This window comes from Notothenia rossii (genome assembly GCF_949606895.1).
Source record: "Notothenia rossii genome assembly, chromosome: 8".
NCBI lineage: Eukaryota > Metazoa > Chordata > Actinopteri > Perciformes > Nototheniidae > Notothenia > Notothenia rossii.
Genome location: NC_136906.1, coordinates 22,927,063 through 22,947,803, shown reverse-complemented (window position 1 = coordinate 22,947,803; position 20,741 = coordinate 22,927,063). Strand labels below are relative to the sequence as shown.

The window sequence follows — 20,741 nt, the reverse complement described above, 5'->3', positions numbered from 1 at the left end:
GAGCTGAAGCATTCATACACAATGGATAAAAACGGTGTTGTCTCATTCTATATCCTGTGAGAAAATGATATACATTTAGCATTACAAATTCGACATACTATTCCTAGCCTGAGGAAGATATGAATAATCAACAGATTTGAATGGAATCTCTAACATTTTCATGGAGAATAAAGACAAAAGAGTGATTATACAAATTACATTTATTGAGATTTGAACCAGAAGATGAAGTCTCAAAGAATTTTTTGAATCAAAGGAAATAAAACTAAAAGGTGGATAATAATAAAATCTATTAAATGTATATGTAAAGACATTTGGTCAAATGAAATGACACTGAGCAAGTGATAACAGTAACGTCCAGCGTGGATGAAGCTGATGCAGGTCTTTCTTCATGCCCCCCCCCTCCGTGCTGTCCCCTCAGAGGAAGTGGGAAAACGGGATAAGACTCTGGACACCACACTGTCTCAATAATCCACACTGTTAATATGAGAGGAAAATAAATGTTTTAGGAAATGAAAAATATGAAGTTAACAAATAAAACACAGCTTAGGGACAGTCATGGACGGTAGGTTTTCCTACAAAGTTAACTCAGCCTCCATTGATTTTCATATAAAATTAGCGTGTTAATAAAATAAGCTATCATGGCTTATACTTGCATATCTAAACAGAATCATGAAATCCTGTAGGTAGAGTCAGGCACACGAGTCAGTTTGAGTGTGTGCGCCGGTGTCTGAACGCTCACTCACTGCTAGCTATGTAGCTAACTGTTAGGCTACTTAGCTTGCATTGTTATGGATCTAAAGGCAGCAAAAGCTAACTTTCATAGCATAGCTTTACTTCTCACTTACCACAATAAAGAAACAGACCGTATAGTACAGCACAAACAACAAAAATGATCAACACTTACATATATTTTCACTTGTAGTATTATAATAATTGAAATGCTGGTTCTTCTGGGGGTGTTCTATCCACGCTCAGGCAGCCACCGCACCGCAGCTGCCTGCACTGTACAATCGCTGGAGGACTGGGCTGTCACTCAAAAACTGGGTAGCCAATGGGGACGCACCCCTGAAAGTCCCGCCCACCTGGGAGGTTTGTGTCAGAATCTCAAACAAAAAATGAGGGGCGCAAAAGAGAAAGCTGCAGCGAGAGCAAAAGTCTGATCATTGAGAAAGAAGAAACAAGAACTGCAAACAAAAACCTATGTGAAAACAAAGAAAAAATACTTATATTTTACATGATTACACAAATGATTTGTTTGCAACTTATAGTTTTATTTTTTAAATTTATTTTATTTTGCTTGACTCAGTTTTTTTTTTCTTTTAAACTCATCGTTATGGTGTAAATACAGACTATCTACTAATTGGATCAAATATAAAAGTCGGCCGAATTAGTGTTGATACTGCAAGGAGACGTATTGTGTGAAGAGAAATGGAAGATGTTGTTTAATTGCTGATATATTTATGATCCACGTCACGTATTCAGTTTTGGCGGCATTTCTTCCAGTTTGTCAAAAGGTCTTCTGATCAGGGCTCTATGAATAAATAACTATGGCAGATATGTAATACTTTAATGCAGCCGAACCGTGTATTACAATGCTGTTATGTGTCACGATTATCATGTTATGTCACGTTTATAGTTTTGTAGGTTTGGGTGTTTTTGCTGTTTTCCATGTCATGTTTTCCTTTGGGTTATTGTCTGGTCCTTTTCCCTGTGTTTTCCTCTTGTCATTAGTTTCCCTGGTGTGTCTAATTGTCTGATTATGTTCACCTGGGCTCCTGTGTTTTCTCCTCCCTCCTCACCTGTGTCTTGTTGTGTGATTGAGTCTTGTGTGTATTTAAGTTCTGGGTTTTCTGTCTGTCTTGGTCGGTTCGTCTTGTTCCCTGACTAGTTCTGCGGTGAGTGTTCTGTTTGTCATTGTACATATATCTCATAGCCTTGAAATAAAGGAAGTTTCAGTTTATATCTACATTTGGGTCTTGCTTGTTTCACAAACCGTGACAGTACGAACCGACCTGAAATATGGGCCCAGCAGATCCTTTCGAGCAGGAGATATTGGAGTTAACCGTTGCTTTGGCTGTCTGCTCTAGTCGATGGTTGGGAGCGTCCAGGGGTCAGCAGCGAGAGGCTGTTTGGGCTGAGGCACACCAGAGGGCAATGGAGAAACCAGGTTTAGTTAAATTCTTACCTGGCTGGATTTTGGACTTCCTCTCAGTGTGTGATTCCCGGCCTGCTAGCCCCAGGCATGCTAGCTCCATGTCTCCCAATTCCCAACCTGGCACCATACGCCTTGGTGGGTTCCGTCTGAAGTCAACCCGTGCTTCTGCCCCAGTTCCTGCTGCTGTCCAGGAGTCATATTCTGGAACTCGTCTGGCTTATGGAGGTCCACGGAGTATTCAGGCGGCTGCTAAGAGGAGGAGTCGCAAGGCCAAGCTAGCAGATAAAGCCCCTACAGCCATGTTTCCGGCTCCAGTACCGGCCCACACAGCCATGTTTCCGGCTCCAGAGCCGGACCTTACAGCCATGTTTCCGGCTCCAGTGCCGGCCCACACAGCCATGTTTCCAGCTCCAGAACCGAACCTGACAGCAATGTTTCCGGCTCCAGAACCAGACCTTACAGCCATGGCCCCGGCTTCAGTGCCGGCTCCAGTAACCATGGTCCCGACTCCGGCTCCTCGTCACCTGCTGACTCATCGGCCGACGCCAGCTCCTCGAGTCCTGTCGGCGTACCGGCCGACTCCAGCACCTCGTCTCCTTTTGGCTGTCCGTCCGACGCCAGCTCCCCATGTCCTGTCAGCATACCGGCCGACTCCAGCACCTCGTCTCCGGTTGGCTGTCCGTCCAACGCCAGCTCCCCGTGTCCTGATGGCTGTCCGTCCGACGCCAACTCCATGTCTTGTCAGCATACCGGCCGACTCCAGCACCTCGTCTCCGGTTGGCTGTCCGTCCAACGCCAGCTCCCCGTGTCCTGATGGCTGTCCGTCCGACGCCAACTCCATGTCTTGTCACGTTGGAGGTCCCGCAGACTACGCTTCTGCCGGGGGTCCTGCCAACCCCAGGTCCTGAGCCCTTGGAGGTCCCACAGACTGCTCTTCTGCCGGGGGTCCTGCTAACCCCATGTCCTGTGCCGTTGGAGGTCCCGCAGACTGCCTTTCTGCCGGGGGTCCTGCCAACTCCATGTCTTGTCCCGTTGGAGGTCGCGCAGACTACTCTTCTGCCGGGGGTCCTGCCAACCCCATGTCCTGAGGTGTTGGAGGTCCCGCAGACTGCTCTTCTGCCGGGGGTCCTGCCAACCCCATGTCCGTTGCCGTTGGAGGTCCCGCAGACTACTCTTCTGCCGCGGGTCCTGCCAACCCCATGTCCTGAGCCGTTGGAGGTCCCGCAGACTGCTCTTCTGCCGGGGGTCCTGCCAACTCCATGTCGTGTCCCGTTGGAGGTCCCGCAGACTACTCTTCTGCCGGGGGTCCTGCCAACTCCATGTCGTGTCCCGTTGGAGGTCCCGCAGACTGCTCTTCTGCCGGGGGTCCTGCCAACTCCATGTCTTGTCCCGTTGGAGGTCGCGCAGACTACTCTTCTGCCGGGGGTCCTGCCAACCCCATGTCCTGAGGTGTTGGAGGTCCCGCAGACTGCTCTTCTGCCGGGGGTCCTGCCAACCCCATGTCCGTTGCCGTTGGAGGTCCCGCAGACTACTCTTCTGCCGCGGGTCCTGCCAACCCCATGTCCTGAGCCGTTGGAGGTCCCGCAGACTGCTCTTCTGCCGGGGGTCCTGCCAACTCCATGTCGTGTCCCGTTGGAGGTCCCGCAGACTACTCTTCTGCCGGGGGTCCTGCCAACTCCATGTCGTGTCCCGTTGGAGGTCCCGCAGACTGCTCTTCTGCCGGGGGTCCTGCCAACTCCATGTCTTGCCACGTTGGAGGTCCCGCCGACTACTCTTCCGCTGGGGGTCCTGCCAACTCCATGTCCTGTCGCGTTGGGGATTCTGCCGACTGCTCTCCTGCCGGCGGTCCTGCCGGTCCTGTGTCCTCTTCCATGGGGGATCTTGCCGACACCGGCTCCTGACCGGCCTCCGGAGCTGTCTGGTCTTCACCCCTCCTCGGACTCTGCCTTGCCCCCTGGCCGTCCGCCCGAGATTCCCTCCATGGACTCTGCCTTGCCCCCGGGCCGTCCGCCCGAATTCCCCTTTTTGAACTCTGCCTTGCCCCCGGGCCGTCCGCCTGGGACCCGTCCTCCAGACCCCTTCCACCCACCCTGCTGGACTTTTGGTTTTTTTGGGACGTCAGGAATCCGTCCCCTGAGGGGGGGGTTATGTCACGATTCTCATGTTATGTCACGTTTATAGTTTTGTAGATTTGGGTGTTTTTGCTGTTTTCCATGTCATTTTTTCCTTTGGGTTATTGTCTGGTCCTTTTCCCTGTGTTTTCCTCTTGTCATTAGTTTCCCTGGTGTGTCTAATTGTCTGATTATGTTCACCTGTGGCCCCTGTGTTTTCTCCTCCCTCCTCACCTGTGTGTTGTTGTGTGATTGAGTCTTGTGTGTATTTAAGTTCTGGGTTTTCTGTCTGTCTTGGTCGGTTCGTCTTGTTCCCTGACTAGTTCTGCGGTGAGTGTTCTGTTTGTCATTGTACACATATATCATAGCCTTGAAATAAAGGAAGTTTCAGTTTATATCTGCATTTGGGTCCTGCTTGTTTCACAGACCGTGACATTATGTGATGACTTCCAAAGATAAAAGCAAGAACACTCGGAATAAAGTATTATTATAACCTATGGGAAAAACACAAAAGCATTGCACACAATTTAAACCAATTAATGTTGTGTAATTAACGAGGATAAACTGATGTTTTGTAGTGGATGAGTACAGATATCACTGTTAAATCATTTGATTGGTTTTATTATGAAAACGTAGAGACCGGAAATACTGTTTTCACCCCGTAACTTTACATGGAAGCTGCCGCTTACCTCAAATCATCTTCGTATACTATAGATCCTACATATCGACTGGACGTGGATTTTAAAAGTACAATATACACTTCTCGCTAGAAATCTAATCAAAAAGCATTTTAATGGCCAAACTATCCTACAATTTAGGATTTTACAGAGAGGGTTATGTGTGAATAAACTACCCTCTGTAACGTTTGAAATCAACGGGAGCACTAGAGGTCGAAAACTTTAAAACGTAATTATAGGTCGTATTAAGCGCTTAAACAAACAACATATTTTGTCGTAATAAGGGCTTGAACAATCGACCTATTTGGTCGTATGAGTTGGAGGACTTGTTGCTTCTGTATTGTATGAGAAGATATAAAAAACAAAAGCTATTTGCAAACTCAAATACCTTTGATTAGAAAACATGATGGCTGTGGGTTTGACCTTTTCATGCATAAGTGTTGATTTTAATAACCCGTGCTTTAATGATGTCTCAGTGTGGTGTGTGCGGAGTGTGTGTTCACAGCAGCCTCACACTCTGCATGAGACCTAGAAGAAAGGGACAATTGGTAGAGATGCTGTACAAACAAGTGTGTGCAGTAGTTTAGAAATGCCACCTGTGTGTGTGTGCGTGCGTGCTTGCATGGGTGTACATGAAGGCTTATACAGCAATTATGTGTGTGGGTGTTTGTTGATGTACAGTATGGGTAGCAAAATAAATGTGATATAGTGAAACAGACAGTGGGCTGATTGATCCTTCAAGCTGCTCACCGGCATCACGCTTGACAGCAGATTTAACGTGGTGTCATTGAGCAAGACAGCCCTTTATTTAACCTAAATCCTGGCCATCATGTGTCCATAGAAAAGCAGAAGAAATGTCCGACCCAACAAACACAAAAGAAGTCAAACCTTTGTCTTTTTCTCTGAGTTAGGAATATCCATAGCAACCAACACTTGCCGAGGCTCTCTTATATATCCCGATGATCATGGATTCAAAATATGAGCTGCCTGAGCAACAGTCTTTTAGTTTCAGAAAAAAAAACACAAAAATGGAAACAGATTAAGTGATTTCAGATAACTTCTCTGGGGATTGCATGTAGTATAGTGTGAGAGAGGAAGAGAGAAGATGAGACATAACTGGTACATTCTCTATGTGTTGGAAAGAGGGATGGTTCAGGATTTTGTGTGAGAGACAGAGGGAGGGAGGGAGGCAGCGAGGCAGGGGACTCTGAGATGGCAGGAACCATGGTTAGTGGAGCCAGACTGAAGAGGAGAAGCTGAGGAGAAGCTGTGATACTGTGAAACAGCGCTGAGAGCAGGGGGATGCTTATCTGAAAACCTTGAAGAAAAAGAAGAAGAAATGATGCAAGTCAGTGCTTTCCTCGCAACAACATAGAATAAAACGAACCTTCACTCCATCAGAACATTTTTTAAGAGTTTGGAGCAAGCCCAAGGAGAGGCACCCTGCTATTCTTTCAGGTTGTCTTTGGGGAATGCTGAAAAACTGCTGGAAACTTCTGTCTGAGAGTCTGCCGCCGTCCCCTCCTCTAGTACAAGATGCCTGTGATGAAGGGCCTCCTTGCTCCACAAAACACCTTCTTGGAAACCATCGCAAACCACTTTGATGGCACTCGTAAGTATAATCTATAATTCTCTGCAATTGTCTTTAATTTAAAATATTCAAAGCTTGAAGTTAAAATGTCATTTGTGGGACAAACAAGACATTCCGTACATATTTAATGTGTATATCTTAAGGCTAGTTGTGCTCGTTCTTTGTTTCAATTTATATGTTACAATACTGCAGTCAATGTGTTTCAAATGTTTTGCCTCATACATCATTAAATCTGAATTATTACGTCTGAATATAGATCCCTCTCAGTTTTGAAGCTTCAACTGTACCAGTTGAGCTTTTAGGAGATGTGCCTTTGGCATTTCTATAACCTACTTTAGGATTGTGACGGGCACCAAAAAACACTGCTGATGACAAATGTGTCCAACGGAAGTGAAGTCCAATTATTACACTGTGAGTTGTGACAGTAAACCATAAATACAAATTGAAACGAGCGGTGCCCGGCTATGATGATACATCATATACATGTATATACATATACATGATATATCTGAACTGATGAGCCACTTGTTGAGCCACAGAGCTGCTCCTAAGAATGTCTCACTGTTGAGATTTGTGCTTTTCTCAGTCAAGGTCTTCCTTTAAACCAAAATATATTACGGCTGTACAGCTTATGTTTGCCATCTTTCCCACAAATAACCCACACACTTTCCTACACATTTCAGCTGATGTTCTTCTTCAACCCTTATTTTAAAAATGTAAGACTCTTTTTTGGGGCATTTCCTTCATCTTTATATTTGCTTTGCACTCCCTCTTGGTGTTTTTGTACCCTGCGTAGTGGTGTGAGGGTAGCAGGAGAGGCTGTGTAAATTAAATTTGGTGAACATTTTATTTTTTTATTTGCTGAAAATAGATGTCTCAAACAGTGCATTCATTATGTGATTGTGACAGCAAGCACATACCAAAATGGAAATGTCAAGCAAATATTAACTAACGTAAATATTCTGCAACTATAAGAAAAGCTTTACTTTCAAAATATTTCAATTTTTTCTGCTTTTCTAATTTGGATTCTTCCATTATTGCAAGGTTGAGCTTCAAAAACTGGACATGAAGGGAGTTTGAATATTTTATCAAATATAAATTAAGCTTTTATCAAAACATATCTGCGCATGGGTTCTGTTCTTGTCTTGCCACTCTGAACCCAGGCAGTAATATTGCTTCTATTAAAGATTGGCTGTTGCTCATCAATATATATAAAATAGCAGATGCAGGTTGTAAGGTTGTATATGCACGTCAATACAACCTTACAGACTTTATCAACTATACCGGACTGTGCTTTTGCATTATTAAAAAAGAGACTAACGATCAGACAGAGGGTGTTTATTTCCACACTTGGACAGTATTGATGTTCGCCCATTGTTCATTATTTCTGACCCTGGTTATATTATCTTTGTGAGTGTAAACCATGCCTCAGTTGAGTAGAAAGTCATAAGGAGGCACTCGTCAGCTCTTATAGAACACGATGAAAGGTGTGAGTGTGTAGGGGTCAGACGGTCTGTGTCCTTTACATATTCACAATTTCACAAATTCAGTGGTAGGACACGATCTCTGCCAGTGTCGCCCTATCACACACACACACACACACACACACACACACACGCACACTCTAATCCTCCATGCCTTCGTCATGTTGTCTCACCATTGCTTTCTGTATGACACATAAACATACACTTACACACACATATCAACACCGCAGACATTTTCTCAGTCTTCGCTGCCATAATACCTCTGTATCAGATGTGCATGTCGGCGGATTGACCAAGTATCTGAGTGGGAGGTGAAGGGGCCAATTGACAAGAGATTTCTTCAGAGCCGAGCACTTTTCAATCTGAAGACACGCATTGAACGTGTCTCGGTTTCAATTGAAAGCCTTTCTGCCTGAGGACGTATCCTTGAATACAAGGGGGAAACTTCAAATGATATCTCGATGAAGGAAAAGCACATTTCCACAGAGTGTGAATTGATGTTGGGCTCAGGGGAATGAAGGTGGTGATCACATGGCACGGACACTACCAGGAAATTAATTGAAATCAATTATGCAGAGGCAATTCAAATATCATGAAAGGTCTTGCTTGGTCATTCTCTTTGAGAGCAGAAACAAATACTTATATTATTAATTTAATCAATTGCCACCTCCAAATTGATGTCAGCTTATAACATAATTTGATGGCTCAAAATATATACATTTCAATCTATTTTTTACTTTATGGACGGCAGTTTCCACAGTGTCATAGATATGGATTTAATTCAGTTAGCATTTTTCTTTGTCGACTCCCTCTTCTGCTAATTGCCGGGTTAGGTATGAACATTTATTTCCTCCTCATAATTGCTGAAATGGATAATGAGTGATGGAAATCATTGGGTTTGAGTACCTGCAATTAAAAAGAAAATAAGCAAAGGAATGATGTGAGTGCCAACTAGAACTGGATACGTAACAATGAATAAGAAATCCCAAAAATGTTTTGTTATATAATGATTCATAACATGCAACGATTCTCTATCTAAGCCATGAGTAGTTATTGTGAGATTACTGGGAGTAAGAATCACAGATAAACAATGGTTTGGCCAGTTAGTGTGAGCCATACTGTTTTAAGCTTGAAAAACGTGAAACCATAGAAACAGGCTGAAGGAAGACAGGCAGAGGAAAGTGAAAGAGTTTGAGTTTAGTCATCTGGCGGTATAGGATCCAGACAATATTTACCTTTGCTTTGGTTGAAATAACAGTAGATCCTTACTAATGTGTGCTGCACACACCTTAGCAATTTGAGTTATGCAATTGTTAATTGTGATGCATGACAAACAGAACAAGGCATATATTGAATATCTTATATTGGCACAGTATCCTAAAAACCCTAATACAAATTGCATCATTGGCATATGTTTTATTTTTTTCTCGTTACAAATCACTATGGCAACACGAGCATGAAATAAATCTTGGGAGTTTCACTGTATACTTATCAGGTAGAGAATATCCATCACTAATTACATGTCTCTCTCTCTGGAACAAGCACTTGTTAACACCCCCCTGTTGCCAGCTCTGTTATCATTTTTTAACATTTGGAATAGTATGAAATGGATCAGGTGTTATCTACAGCTGCATAGTGTTACCAGCCTGTGTTTATTTTTGCTTGCTTTAAGGGAAAAAATAAAGCATCACTCTCATTAAAACAGGATGGAGTACAGTGTGGTCTTTGCAGCTGTATCGACATTATAGAGTTTTGCAGCAGTTGAACAAAGACGCCTTTTTCAAATGGAATCATCTTCTACTCAGAGTGGGACTGAACAAATTAATAAAAGACGACACCATTCAGTGGCCCCGGTCTAGAATATTGAAGGTATATATAGGGTTATGTGACAAACAAGTGAAAGCTGACATGTATTAGTCAGCGAATGAGGACCAGATTTTGCTTTGGTTTCTCTACACAAAAACCCTGAAGGGCATACAACCTTGTATATCCTTACAAATCAATATGAAGCTTATAAAGTAGATCAAATGAAAACTGCACTTTATTTCCAAATGTCTACTTCTTTATTAGCAGCTAGTGAAGAGGATGATTACTAACACACCAGAGTGTTATATTGTGGTGGTTTTCTACAAGCAGAAAACATGTATATCAATCTGCTGTTTGTACATTTATTGGTAATAAAGCAAATTAACTATGACATCATGCTTAATATCTGATTAAAAAGTATATGTGGTTTATCACAGCTTATCCTAAAAGATCCATGTGAAAAAAACTCTTTGGTAGTTTACTATTATTTAATTTTTATTACAAATGAGGCATACAGCCTCTTGCAAATTACATTCAGTGATTTGTTTAGTTGCAGTTGATTTACATTTTGTTCGGCTTCACCACCCACGCGCACTGCCCTAAGATGACTTTTCAATGTTCCAGCAATAAGAAACAACATTTCTTTTTTTGTCTTGAATTTATAAATCTTTTCGAGTGGTTAAAAGCATCTTGGAGAGAAGTGTTTTTTCTAGCCTGATGGGAGCGTTTACTGTTACCTTTTCAATTTAAAATGTACTTCTGTCTTACTCAGCTGAGTAAGAAAGAAAAATGTTTACCTTGGGGGTCTATCTATGTGATGCTTTTTCGTTGTTTTGTTATCACAGGCGTTGCCAGAAAAAGGAATTCATCTGTGGAGAATCTTTTAAAAAAACAAAAGAGTGTCCATTTATCAGCAACCAGCATTGTATCCTACTTTTTAATCAAGCTCTTTTATTTGATATCTTTACTTTCTTTTAAGCTTTGGATTCAGATAAATCGAAAATATATTTAATCAAGAAAATAAATGGTTATGTAATACATGTTATGATGAACTTGATTGATCCCTCGGTAAAAGAAACAAACAAAAAAAGCACCGGCAGCAACATTCACATATTTATTTATTTATATTCATAATAAAACCAAATAATATATACGTCAGGGTTTGAGGTAAAGCAGGACCCAAATGCAGATTGAGGAGAAGCGGGTTTCAAATGGCGAGCTTTAATTACAAAAAGCTGTTGACAATGATACAAAATAAACAAAACCATGAATCCATAAACAGGTAGCACGAGCCACAAGGTAGCATCCAGACAAAAACCGACAGTGACAAACATGGAGGGTGACAGGAAAGACAACGATCCGACATGACGCACATGGGGAAGACAAGACTAAATACACAGAAGGGTAATCACAGGACAAGACATAGCTGGGCAGGGGAGGCAGAAACACAAGGTCAACTGGTGAACACAATGAGGCAATCAGACACAGGAGGGCAAACACAGGAAGGAAGACCAGACACGGGGAGAACAGAATTTCAAAATTAAACCATGACCAGACACACAAAACTAAGATTGTGACAATATATACTTTAAAGTTACAGACCAGAATGAGTGCTTCAACATTTAGTACTTTAAGAATATGTTAATGCTAAGAGCTTATTATGTTTACTTAAATGAGATGTCCCAATGGGAAAAGCACGAGGAGGCCGGAGGAGATGCAAAGGGCAAGCTACAGGAAAATTGTTAAATTGACTTTGTTTGATGATATTGGATCATGGAGCATGAAAGGATATTCTTGTTCGGACTTCGATCATTCCAATGCTCAAGATTCGCTATCTGATGCCTCAGCGCCAGTTTTAGCTTTAAGTAAAAAATGTTGTTTTATTTTTATAAGATTTTTGTCGCTACAGCATCCAATCTGCCTATATAAGCAAATATATACTTATTTACTTATGTATTATTTGCTTCATCCGTATAAAATATGGTATTTAAAAACAAATGGATTGGTGCTTTAAAGAGACTGATGTGCCACACAGGACCAGTAACTTCCTGGAGTCTCTGCTGGTTGCCTGGCAACTGCAAGTTTAATAGGTACACTAAAACGACTGCAAGCTGATACAACAAGGCTGCTTCAACATTACTGCCATTCTTGAGGATGTGCGGTTCGACTATTGCATTATGCAGAGGGTTATATCAGGCCTAAATGGACTACAGTTTTGAAACGCCTTAGCATACCAATACCTTGCACTAAAATGTGCAAACCCTCCAAAGTAATCATGAACTCTAAAACAATTTGGGAGTTAAATGCTTTATTTCATCTGGCTGGGAGGGTATCAGGATCTCCAAGGAAGAGATGGAAAAGGTTTAAGTCGTTTACAGTGTTTATCCTAATGCAATCACCACAGAGCCAAAAATAGATGTTTTTAAAGATACTGGGTTCTAGCGTGGGTGTGTGTATATGTTTGTATAGGTAGTTGTTAAATACAAAAATGCATTGCACACCTGGTGGCCGGATGAAAACGCACCAGCCATGCTAATTAAGGGCAAGAAGCCCCACTGAGGCCCCTGTCCCCCATGGAGCCAGCTGGAGCCCTGCATATCCTCAGACTTCATGCACATCGCCGGCTTACTACAAAGCTCTCTCTGATGTACACTCGACTATTTTAGGGTTCCGAGCTGAAAGCAGACAGAATGACTCAGAGAAAAAGTATTTTTCTGTTGGTGCATCAACAAACTAATATAATCTGAATCAATGTCACAAGAGAGAGTGGAGAACAAAAAGAGAACCTTGTAGCTATGCTTCAATGTTATTGAAAAACATTTTTCTTTCAGTGATCTGATCTATCTGATGTATTAAAAAAAAAAATCATAAAATGTCACCTATTTTTCAATCAGTGTTTTCTCAGGGTCACTCAGTAGATTCACCTCTAACCTTTTGTTTCCCTTGCAGACAGTAACTTTCTACTGGGGAATGCTCAGGGTCGCCATGGTCACCCCATCGTGTACTGCTCTGACGGGTTTTGTGAGCTGACCGGATTTGTTCGGACCGAGGTGATGCAGAAAACTTGCACCTGCTGCTTCCTCCATGGAGCAGAGACCAATGAGAGCGTGATCCAGCAGGTAGACAAAGCTCTGGAGGGCCAGCAGGAGTACCAGGGAGAGATCTGCTTCTATAGGAAAAACGGTATGGATCACATGATCCCCCAGGTGTTGCACCCTGTAACACACATGTTTTAATATTGTATTTAAAACTCACCTCAAATGTTTGAAAATGTTAGAATAGGTTCCAATGTCTTGAATTTTAACATTCTTCCCAACTACAGTTCTTCCTTTTAAAGAAAACACATAGAAGGGAGGGAGATGAGGCTAACAGTTGAGTAATATCTTGCATTTAAATAACTGTTTCGATGTGTTCCAGTCAGGATTTCGTCCAAACCACAGCACTGTGACTGCTCTTGTAAAGGTCTTCAATGACATCCACTTAAACACAGACAGTGGCAGAACTTCAGTGTTAGTATTATTAGATCTCAGTGCTGCGTTTGACACTGTTGACCACAACATATTAATAGACCGACTGGGTGGGACTTTCGGCAACTGTTCTAAACTGGTTTGAATCCTAATTAAAGTATGGAAAAAAAATTGTTTCTATAGGTAAATACAGATCTGAGTTGACAAATATGACATGTGGGGTACCACAAGGCTCCATCTTGGGGCCTCTTCTCTTTAACATCTACATGCTACCACTGGCTCAGATAATGAAGAACAACAAAATAAGTTACCATAGCTATGCTGATGACACACATTTAGATTTCACCTGGAGACTATGCTCCAATACAAACACTGAGTAAGTACATTGAACAAATCAATGACTGGATGTGTCAGAACTTTCTCTAATTAAACAAAGATAAAACTGAGGTGATGGTTTTTCGAGCCAAGGCAGAACGTATAAAAGTGAGCGCTGAGCTTCAGTTTGCAATGTTCAAAACAACAGATAGAGCCAGAAATCTAGGTGTAGTCATGGACTCTAAAACAGTTACTAAATCAGCCTAATATCACCTTAAGAATATATCGAGGATTAAAAGACTAATGTCACAGCAGGATTTGGAAAAACTTGTCCATGCTTTTATCTTCAGTAGACTCGACTACTGTAATGGTGTCTTTGCAGGTCTCACTAAAATATCTATTAGAAAGCTGCAGCTGATTCAGAACGCTGCTGCTCTAGTCCTCACTAACACTAAGAAAGTGGATCACATCACTCCTGTTCTGAAGTCTTTACACTGGCTTCCTGTGTGTCAAAGAATTTATTTCAAAAATACTGCTGCTGGTTTATAAAGCATTGAATGGTTTAGGCCCAAAATATATTTCTGACCTCCTGCTAAATGATGAACCATCCAGATCTCTCAGGTCTTCTGGGACTGGTCAGCTTGCTGTCCCCAGAGTCAGAACTAAACATGGTAAAGCCGCGTTCAGTTATGATGCTCCAAATATCTGGAACAAACAACCAGAAACCTGCAGGTCCGCTGCAACTCTCACTACTTTTAAATCCAGGCTGAAGACTTTTCTTTTTGACGCTGCTTTTAATTGAACTATTCATTTTCTTAATGTCTTTCATTATTGTGAAGCACTTTGAATTGCCTTGTGTTGAAAGGTGCTAAATAAACTTGCCTTGCCTTGCCTTGCCTAACTAGAGTTATTACAAGGCCTAGTTGAATACTAGATTCTGATTGGTCAATTTGGAAATTTCAGAGGTTGTTAATTCTTGCTACTAGACCGTTGCTAAGGTGAACAGACCGTTGCTAAGGAGGATCAAGGGATCTGCAGTCATGTCAATCCGCTGAAATAGTACGTTAAATGTAACATTGGCTGGACAACAAATATTAGTTTTTTCCATAAAAAAAAAACATGGAATGCTTTGTTAATGTTCCTTTTTATATTTGTGGAGAGAATGACACTTGATTGCTAAACTGTCCTCAGTAAAGAAAAGCAACAGAGCGCAAGAGGTTAAAAAAAATGAGCATTGGATGTAAGAAATCAACAGAAGACAGGAAGCGCTAACGTGCAATGCTCTGGCATTGTTTAAAGACGGGTAAAAAAGAAGCTGTGAACAGACTTTGACAGTTACAGAAAAAACCTTGATCAGTGCTGCCGTCATTTTAAGTTAAGTCGCTGTCGTCATCAATACAATTATTTTAAATCAATAATGTAAATCAAGTCTTTGGTTTATTCAGTAGGTAGCTGTGTGTTCACATAATAATTATCATTATGTTAGTGTTATATATTGTTATTCCAGCATTAATAGAAATCCATTTATCATTTTAGGGGGAAGAACTGTCAGGCAACACTTCTGGGTACCTCAGTTTAATACTCTGTTTGATATCCTCAGGAATTCCATTTTGGTGCCTCCTGGATATTGTGCCAATTAAAAATGAGAAAGGCGAGATGGTGCTGTTCCTCTTGTCCTTCAAAGATGTGAGTGAATCATACGGGAAGAGACATCACTATAACCAAGGAGATGGTGAGGCCTTGCTACAAGACATTTTAATTATATTTTCAAAATGTCCTTCTGTCACATATGAATTCTATGGGAGGCAGCACTTACAATAATCCACTGGTTTCTCCACAGGTATGTCAGAGGACGCTCAGCAGAGCAGGAAAAGCAATCGATCGCACTTTTCTCAAGCTCACGAGAGGGGGAGGAATATTCTGCAGTACCTTAGCAACCTGTTCTCTAAGAGGGGCCAGAGGAAGCTGACCAATGTGAGAAAAACACATTTCTGATAAAATGGGATTAATGCATTACTTATAATACATGAAATTAATAATTGTCATTTTGTTGTTTGTTAAATGTACTATTAGCTAAATGTTAATTACATTTGAATGTAATATTTATCAATGAAAGTTATTGTATCATATGAAAAATGTATGAAATTAATAATTGTCATTTCATTGTTTGTTAAATGTACTAATTTCATTTCAAACCTTTATTTAACCAGATTGGTCCCATTGAGATCATAGATCTCTTTTTCAAGGGAGACCTTCAGCATATAGGTTCCACATGAAACATAAAACAATAAAGGACATCATACATTATATTTACAGGATACATTTACATAGTTATAGACATTTACATGTGCCCATAGTATCAACGAGCATTTCATTTAGCCTAGCTTTAAAAACATGCAGAGGAATGAGATTGCTCAGTTTCAATTCTTGTTGAAGATTGTTCCAAGCAAGTGGAGCTGCGCACATAAAAGCTGTCTTACCTAAGACAGTCCTTGCTCTTGGCACATCTAACAATACTACATCATGCGATCTCAGACAATAGCTGCTTGCAACTCTCTGTGTTATCAGAGAGCAGATATAATACGGGAGTTTACCCAACAAAGCTTTATAAATAAACGTTTAGCCTACCAATGACTGATAACTCAATGTTAATTGCATTTGAATGTAGGCCTACTATTTATCAATGAAAGTTATTGTGAAGTATAAAAACTTTACATTATTTGTCCTTTTTCATCTCTAAATCTGGTTTGTCCAAAGAACTCACCATACATCTGGGTTTAAGGTGACCGTAAATATAATCCAAGCCCTTCAGATTTGTATTTTAAATAGGTTTCTGTCCAACTGTGTTGACTCAGCACCAGAGCAACGGGTTGGAGTTCAATTTCTTTAAAAAGCTCCCAGGATTTTTTTTTTGATGTCTGTGTCCTCCTTTTCAGAGTGTGTTTCAGAAACCGTCCCTGCCAGAGTACAAGGTGGCGGCTGTGAAGAAGTCCCGTTTGATCCTGCTGCACTACAGCGTGTCCAAGGCCTTGTGGGACTGGCTCATCCTGCTGGCCACCTTCTACGTGGCCGTGGCCGTGCCGTATGACATCTGCTTTGTTAGCCACGATGAGGGCAGCAGCTACCATTCCCTGGTCAGCCGTAGCACTATGGGCAGTGACATCGCAGTGGAGTTGCTCTTCATCCTTGGTATGTTCATATTTCATTCAACAATTTCTGTTTGCTAGTTTTGCAGTCAACCAAATCTTCCTCCACATAGTAGCCTTTTGTATTCTAACTTCTTTTTCTCACATACTTGGTAGTTTGATCATCTTAAAGTAACATCTTGGACACCGATTTCATGCTGCACACCAGCTGACCTTAGTGTCGAAGCGTCTTGTGCAGGGTTATAAAGAGATGTGATATAACTATGTAACTATGTTCAGTTTAAAGAACAGCTGTATTTCCCAGTCACATTGGTTTCCCTGGCGATAGTTGACATGGCTACACCTCCTACCTTTTCTCGCCCACTCAGGGTTTCTCTGTTGCCCCAGGTTATGAAATCATAATTAGATTTATCTCACTTCGTCCCACTTTTCCTCAAAACGAAGTGTTATAGCACATCTCTCTGAACAGGTGTTTTTGGGGACAAAATTAGCTTTCCTTTTTTGTGAAAGTAAATCTTTCTCACTTTAAGTTTCAGCATTAGGAGTGGAGTATAATTACAAAATCTTGTCCCTGAAAGAACTTAATTGAAACTCACATGCACTTTGCGTACAGTCTAACTGCAATAAACAAAAGAAGAGCTGAAAAGTGAAATATAGTGCCAGGGATTTATAACAATAATAACAAGGTCATTTGCTAAAATTACCGGTTATTTCATGTGTTTTCTAATCATCAACATGGAGCTGAATCTTTTTAAATGAATAATTCCTTTCTTATAATTTCAATGGGCATAACTTTAAAATACTGAGAATATAACATGATCTTTCAGCTACTCTATTTTGGCCTCTAATGTTATATATTTCTGGCTACCTCTATAACATTACTGCACCTATTATTTGATACTCACCTTAATTATCTTAGATGTATACAAAGTTAAACACATATATTTAACTTTTTCACCTTGCAAGCTTCAAAGGAATAACCAATTTTATAATTCGGAAGTATTATTATTGACTAATTGACTTACTAATTATTGTATGTACCTGAGATAAAGGCTAGTTTATTTATATAGCACATTTCAACACAAGACAAAGTGCTTTACAGAAAATACAAAATAAACGTTAAAAAAACTTAAATTAAATTCTAATATTTTTTATTACAAATGTGTACTTCATAAATTGTAATAACCTTTCATTTTAAATATTCTGTGCATGCCCTTTATCTAATAGTGCTTTATTTTTTGTCTCTATCTTTACTTTTGCTGTAACAATGTAATTCCCCCCCCTGTAGGACAAACAAAGGATTTCAGATTCTGATCAAATTACATTTAAATATGATTAGTGACACTCAAGACAAGACAAGTCTAAATAAAATAGGTTAAACAGCCAAGTAAACTCCCAAATTCTTAGACCTAAATGTATCGTCTGATCATGAAATACTTTTCTTTAAATGTGTGTTTTTTGATAGATTTCCTTTACTTCTCTTCTTTTCAGACATAATCCTAAATTTTCGGACGACCTATGTGAGTCAGTCCGGTCAGGTAGTGTACGACGCCCGCTCCATCTTCCTCCATTACTGCACCACTTGGTTCTTTGTGGATCTGATCGCGGCGTTACCCTTCGACCTTCTCTATGCTTTCAACATCACAGTGGTAAGATTGTTACATATCTCTGAGTACACTGTGCCCCCAGGTTTTAGACTTTTCTGTCTCTTTAAGTGCACCAACTTTGAGACAGCCACTAATGTTTTAGTTGTGTTGTTCCCCCAGAGCACTAGACTGGACATGATTATCCTCTTCCTTCAAACACTTCACTGAGCATCGTCGTTTGTTCGCTCGCTTCCGTTTTATCCTCCAGTTAAACACTAGTACTTCTCATGGATTAGTTTTACTGTGCCTCAGGCCTCAGATGACTTAAAAAGACATCTCTCTATCAGGGTTTAAAACTTTATTTTGTTTGCCACTGCATTTAAACTTGTATTTGCTTTGTCTTTATCCGATTGTATTTATTCGTAAGTGACACTGCATTGTTGCTGCACTGTAATTGTATTCTACTATTTGATTGGCCTTGATTGTACATTAGCACATTTTGATGTTTTATTTATTCTTGTTAGAATCTTTTTTTAAATACTCTTTATATATTTACTATGCATTTGTGTTACTTTTCAAAACAACCTACTTAGCCTTCAACCACATCCTAGGATGTACTATAGTTAAAAACATTTATGCTAATAGTCACATTCAATTCAGAGCAAATGCTTCAGAAAAAAAAGACATTAACTCAAGATTAGAAGAGAAAAGATAATGGCTTACTAGCAGAGCTGCAACTAACGACTAGTAAATAGTGAAGATTTTCTAAAAGTCTCAGGCAATGTCTAAAAATGTCTTGTTTTGTCCATTCAGAACCCACAAAATATAATTTAAATACATAAATGTAATATGTAACACAGAGGATGGTGGGAAATCCTCGCATTTGAAAGCTGGAAACAGCCTTTTCTGCCATTTTTGCTCGAAAGAAAACAAATCAATCATTAACAGTTTACCAAAAAAGTTCCCAATAAATGACTAAATTGACTAGGCCAAATTATTGCAGCTCTAAAATAGGTTTTTTAATTGCTACAATTGGTTCAAGTTTGTATGTTCTTCCTTCCTATCTGTTCTCCCAGACCTCGCTGGTGCACTTGTTGAAGACGGTTCGTCTTCTGCGCCTGCTGCGCCTGCTTCAGAAGCTGGACCGATACTCCCAGTACAGCGCGGTGGTCTTGACCCTGCTCATGTCTGTGTTTGCTCTGCTGGCTCACTGGATGGCTTGTGTCTGGTACATCATCGGACGCAAGGAGATAGAAAGCAGTAATCCCGTAACCTGGGAAATAGGTGAGCACATTGCATGTGTGTGGTTATGTGTTTGAACGCTTCGACACCCCTGTATTAAAAGTACAATGTCTCCCTTGCTCATTAGGCTTAACAGAGACATTTCTTTGTCTCTCGTGGCAACCCTAAAGGGCTGGAACTGCACATCCTCGTCATGCTTGAATGCCTGAATGCCTCAGCATCATTTCCTCTAAGCACGGAGGAAGTTTAGGTCACAGGATAATGCCATTATATCACCAGTGGTGTATTATATCATTCTACATTATATCACCTATCAAAGAAGAAAGGGTCATCCATTGAAGAAGACTCGTTTGATTAGTCATCTAAAATGAATCTTATACAACCATGTTCTGGCCTTATTTTCAAGGCTGGCTTCAGGAGTTGGGAAAGCGTTTGGAGACACCATACTTCAACCGCACCTTGGGGGGTCCCTCCATCCCTAGCGCCTACATCGCCTCTCTCTACTTCACCCTTAGTAGCCTCACCAGTGTCGGATTTGGCAACGTGTGTGCCAATACGGACGCTGAGAAGATCTTCTCCATCTGCATAATGCTCATGGGTGGTGAGTTTAACGAGTGGTCACTACGAAATTCCAAGAGTTATTACACATATGTGAGACTATCCTAATGTTACTCCCCTCTCCCACCCCCAGCCTTGATGCATGCAGTGGTCTTCGGCAATGTGACAGCCATCATCCAGCGCATGTACTCACGGCGCTCTCTCTACCACACCCGGATGAAAGATCTGAAGGACTTCAACCGTGTGCATCGGCTGCCTCAGCTGCTGAAGCAGAGGATGCTGGAGTACTTTCAGGCAACCTGGTCCGTCAACAATGGCATCAATGCCAATGAGGTGGGCGTAGAATCTGAAATGTACCAATTTAATATTGATTGAATTATTAAGTGAGACGTTTTCCTATTAAAGTGAGTTTCTTTCAGTGTTTAATAAGTAAATAGTGGACTGTGTAGGCTGTAAAAATGTCGCCTTCATGCAGAAAAATACATTTTGTGGTTGCGCTAGATTTGAGATTCTGAATTTTAAAATGGGTCCCTAAGTAGATGGCACACATTTAGAACTGCAGTACCAATAACAGAACTGATCAAGAGCAACATTCCTTTAATG

At 41.0% G+C, this 20,741-nt stretch overlaps 1 protein-coding gene and 1 long non-coding RNA gene across 3 annotated transcripts in view; one reads left to right on the top strand and one right to left on the bottom strand.

The window, feature by feature from the left end:
* The window catches only part of kcnh4a (potassium voltage-gated channel, subfamily H (eag-related), member 4a), a 30,110-nt gene that overhangs the window by 2,505 nt on the left and 6,864 nt on the right, over positions 1 to 20,741 (top strand). Inside the window, exons 2-10 of one of the 2 annotated variants that reach the window (XM_079645572.1) lie at positions 6,474 to 6,555; positions 12,774 to 13,007; positions 15,207 to 15,338; positions 15,447 to 15,580; positions 16,543 to 16,795; positions 18,244 to 18,401; positions 19,415 to 19,622; positions 19,987 to 20,181; positions 20,272 to 20,471. In XM_079645572.1, the coding sequence (XP_079501698.1) occupies positions 6,480 to 6,555; positions 12,774 to 13,007; positions 15,207 to 15,338; positions 15,447 to 15,580; positions 16,543 to 16,795; positions 18,244 to 18,401; positions 19,415 to 19,622; positions 19,987 to 20,181; positions 20,272 to 20,471 (1,590 nt within the window). In that variant the 5' untranslated portion in view covers positions 6,474 to 6,479. Of the gene's footprint in view, positions 1 to 6,418; positions 6,556 to 12,773; positions 13,008 to 15,206; positions 15,339 to 15,446; positions 15,581 to 16,542; positions 16,796 to 18,243; positions 18,402 to 19,414; positions 19,623 to 19,986; positions 20,182 to 20,271; positions 20,472 to 20,741 lie in introns of those variants that run through there. The other variant, XM_079645573.1, reaches the window with a different exon arrangement.
* On the bottom strand, positions 186 to 1,071 carry LOC307016533. Its single transcript, XR_013801840.1, has 2 exons — positions 905 to 1,071; positions 186 to 474 (listed from the first exon to the last, which is right to left on the bottom strand). It is a non-coding gene; the product is annotated as an uncharacterized lncRNA (long non-coding RNA).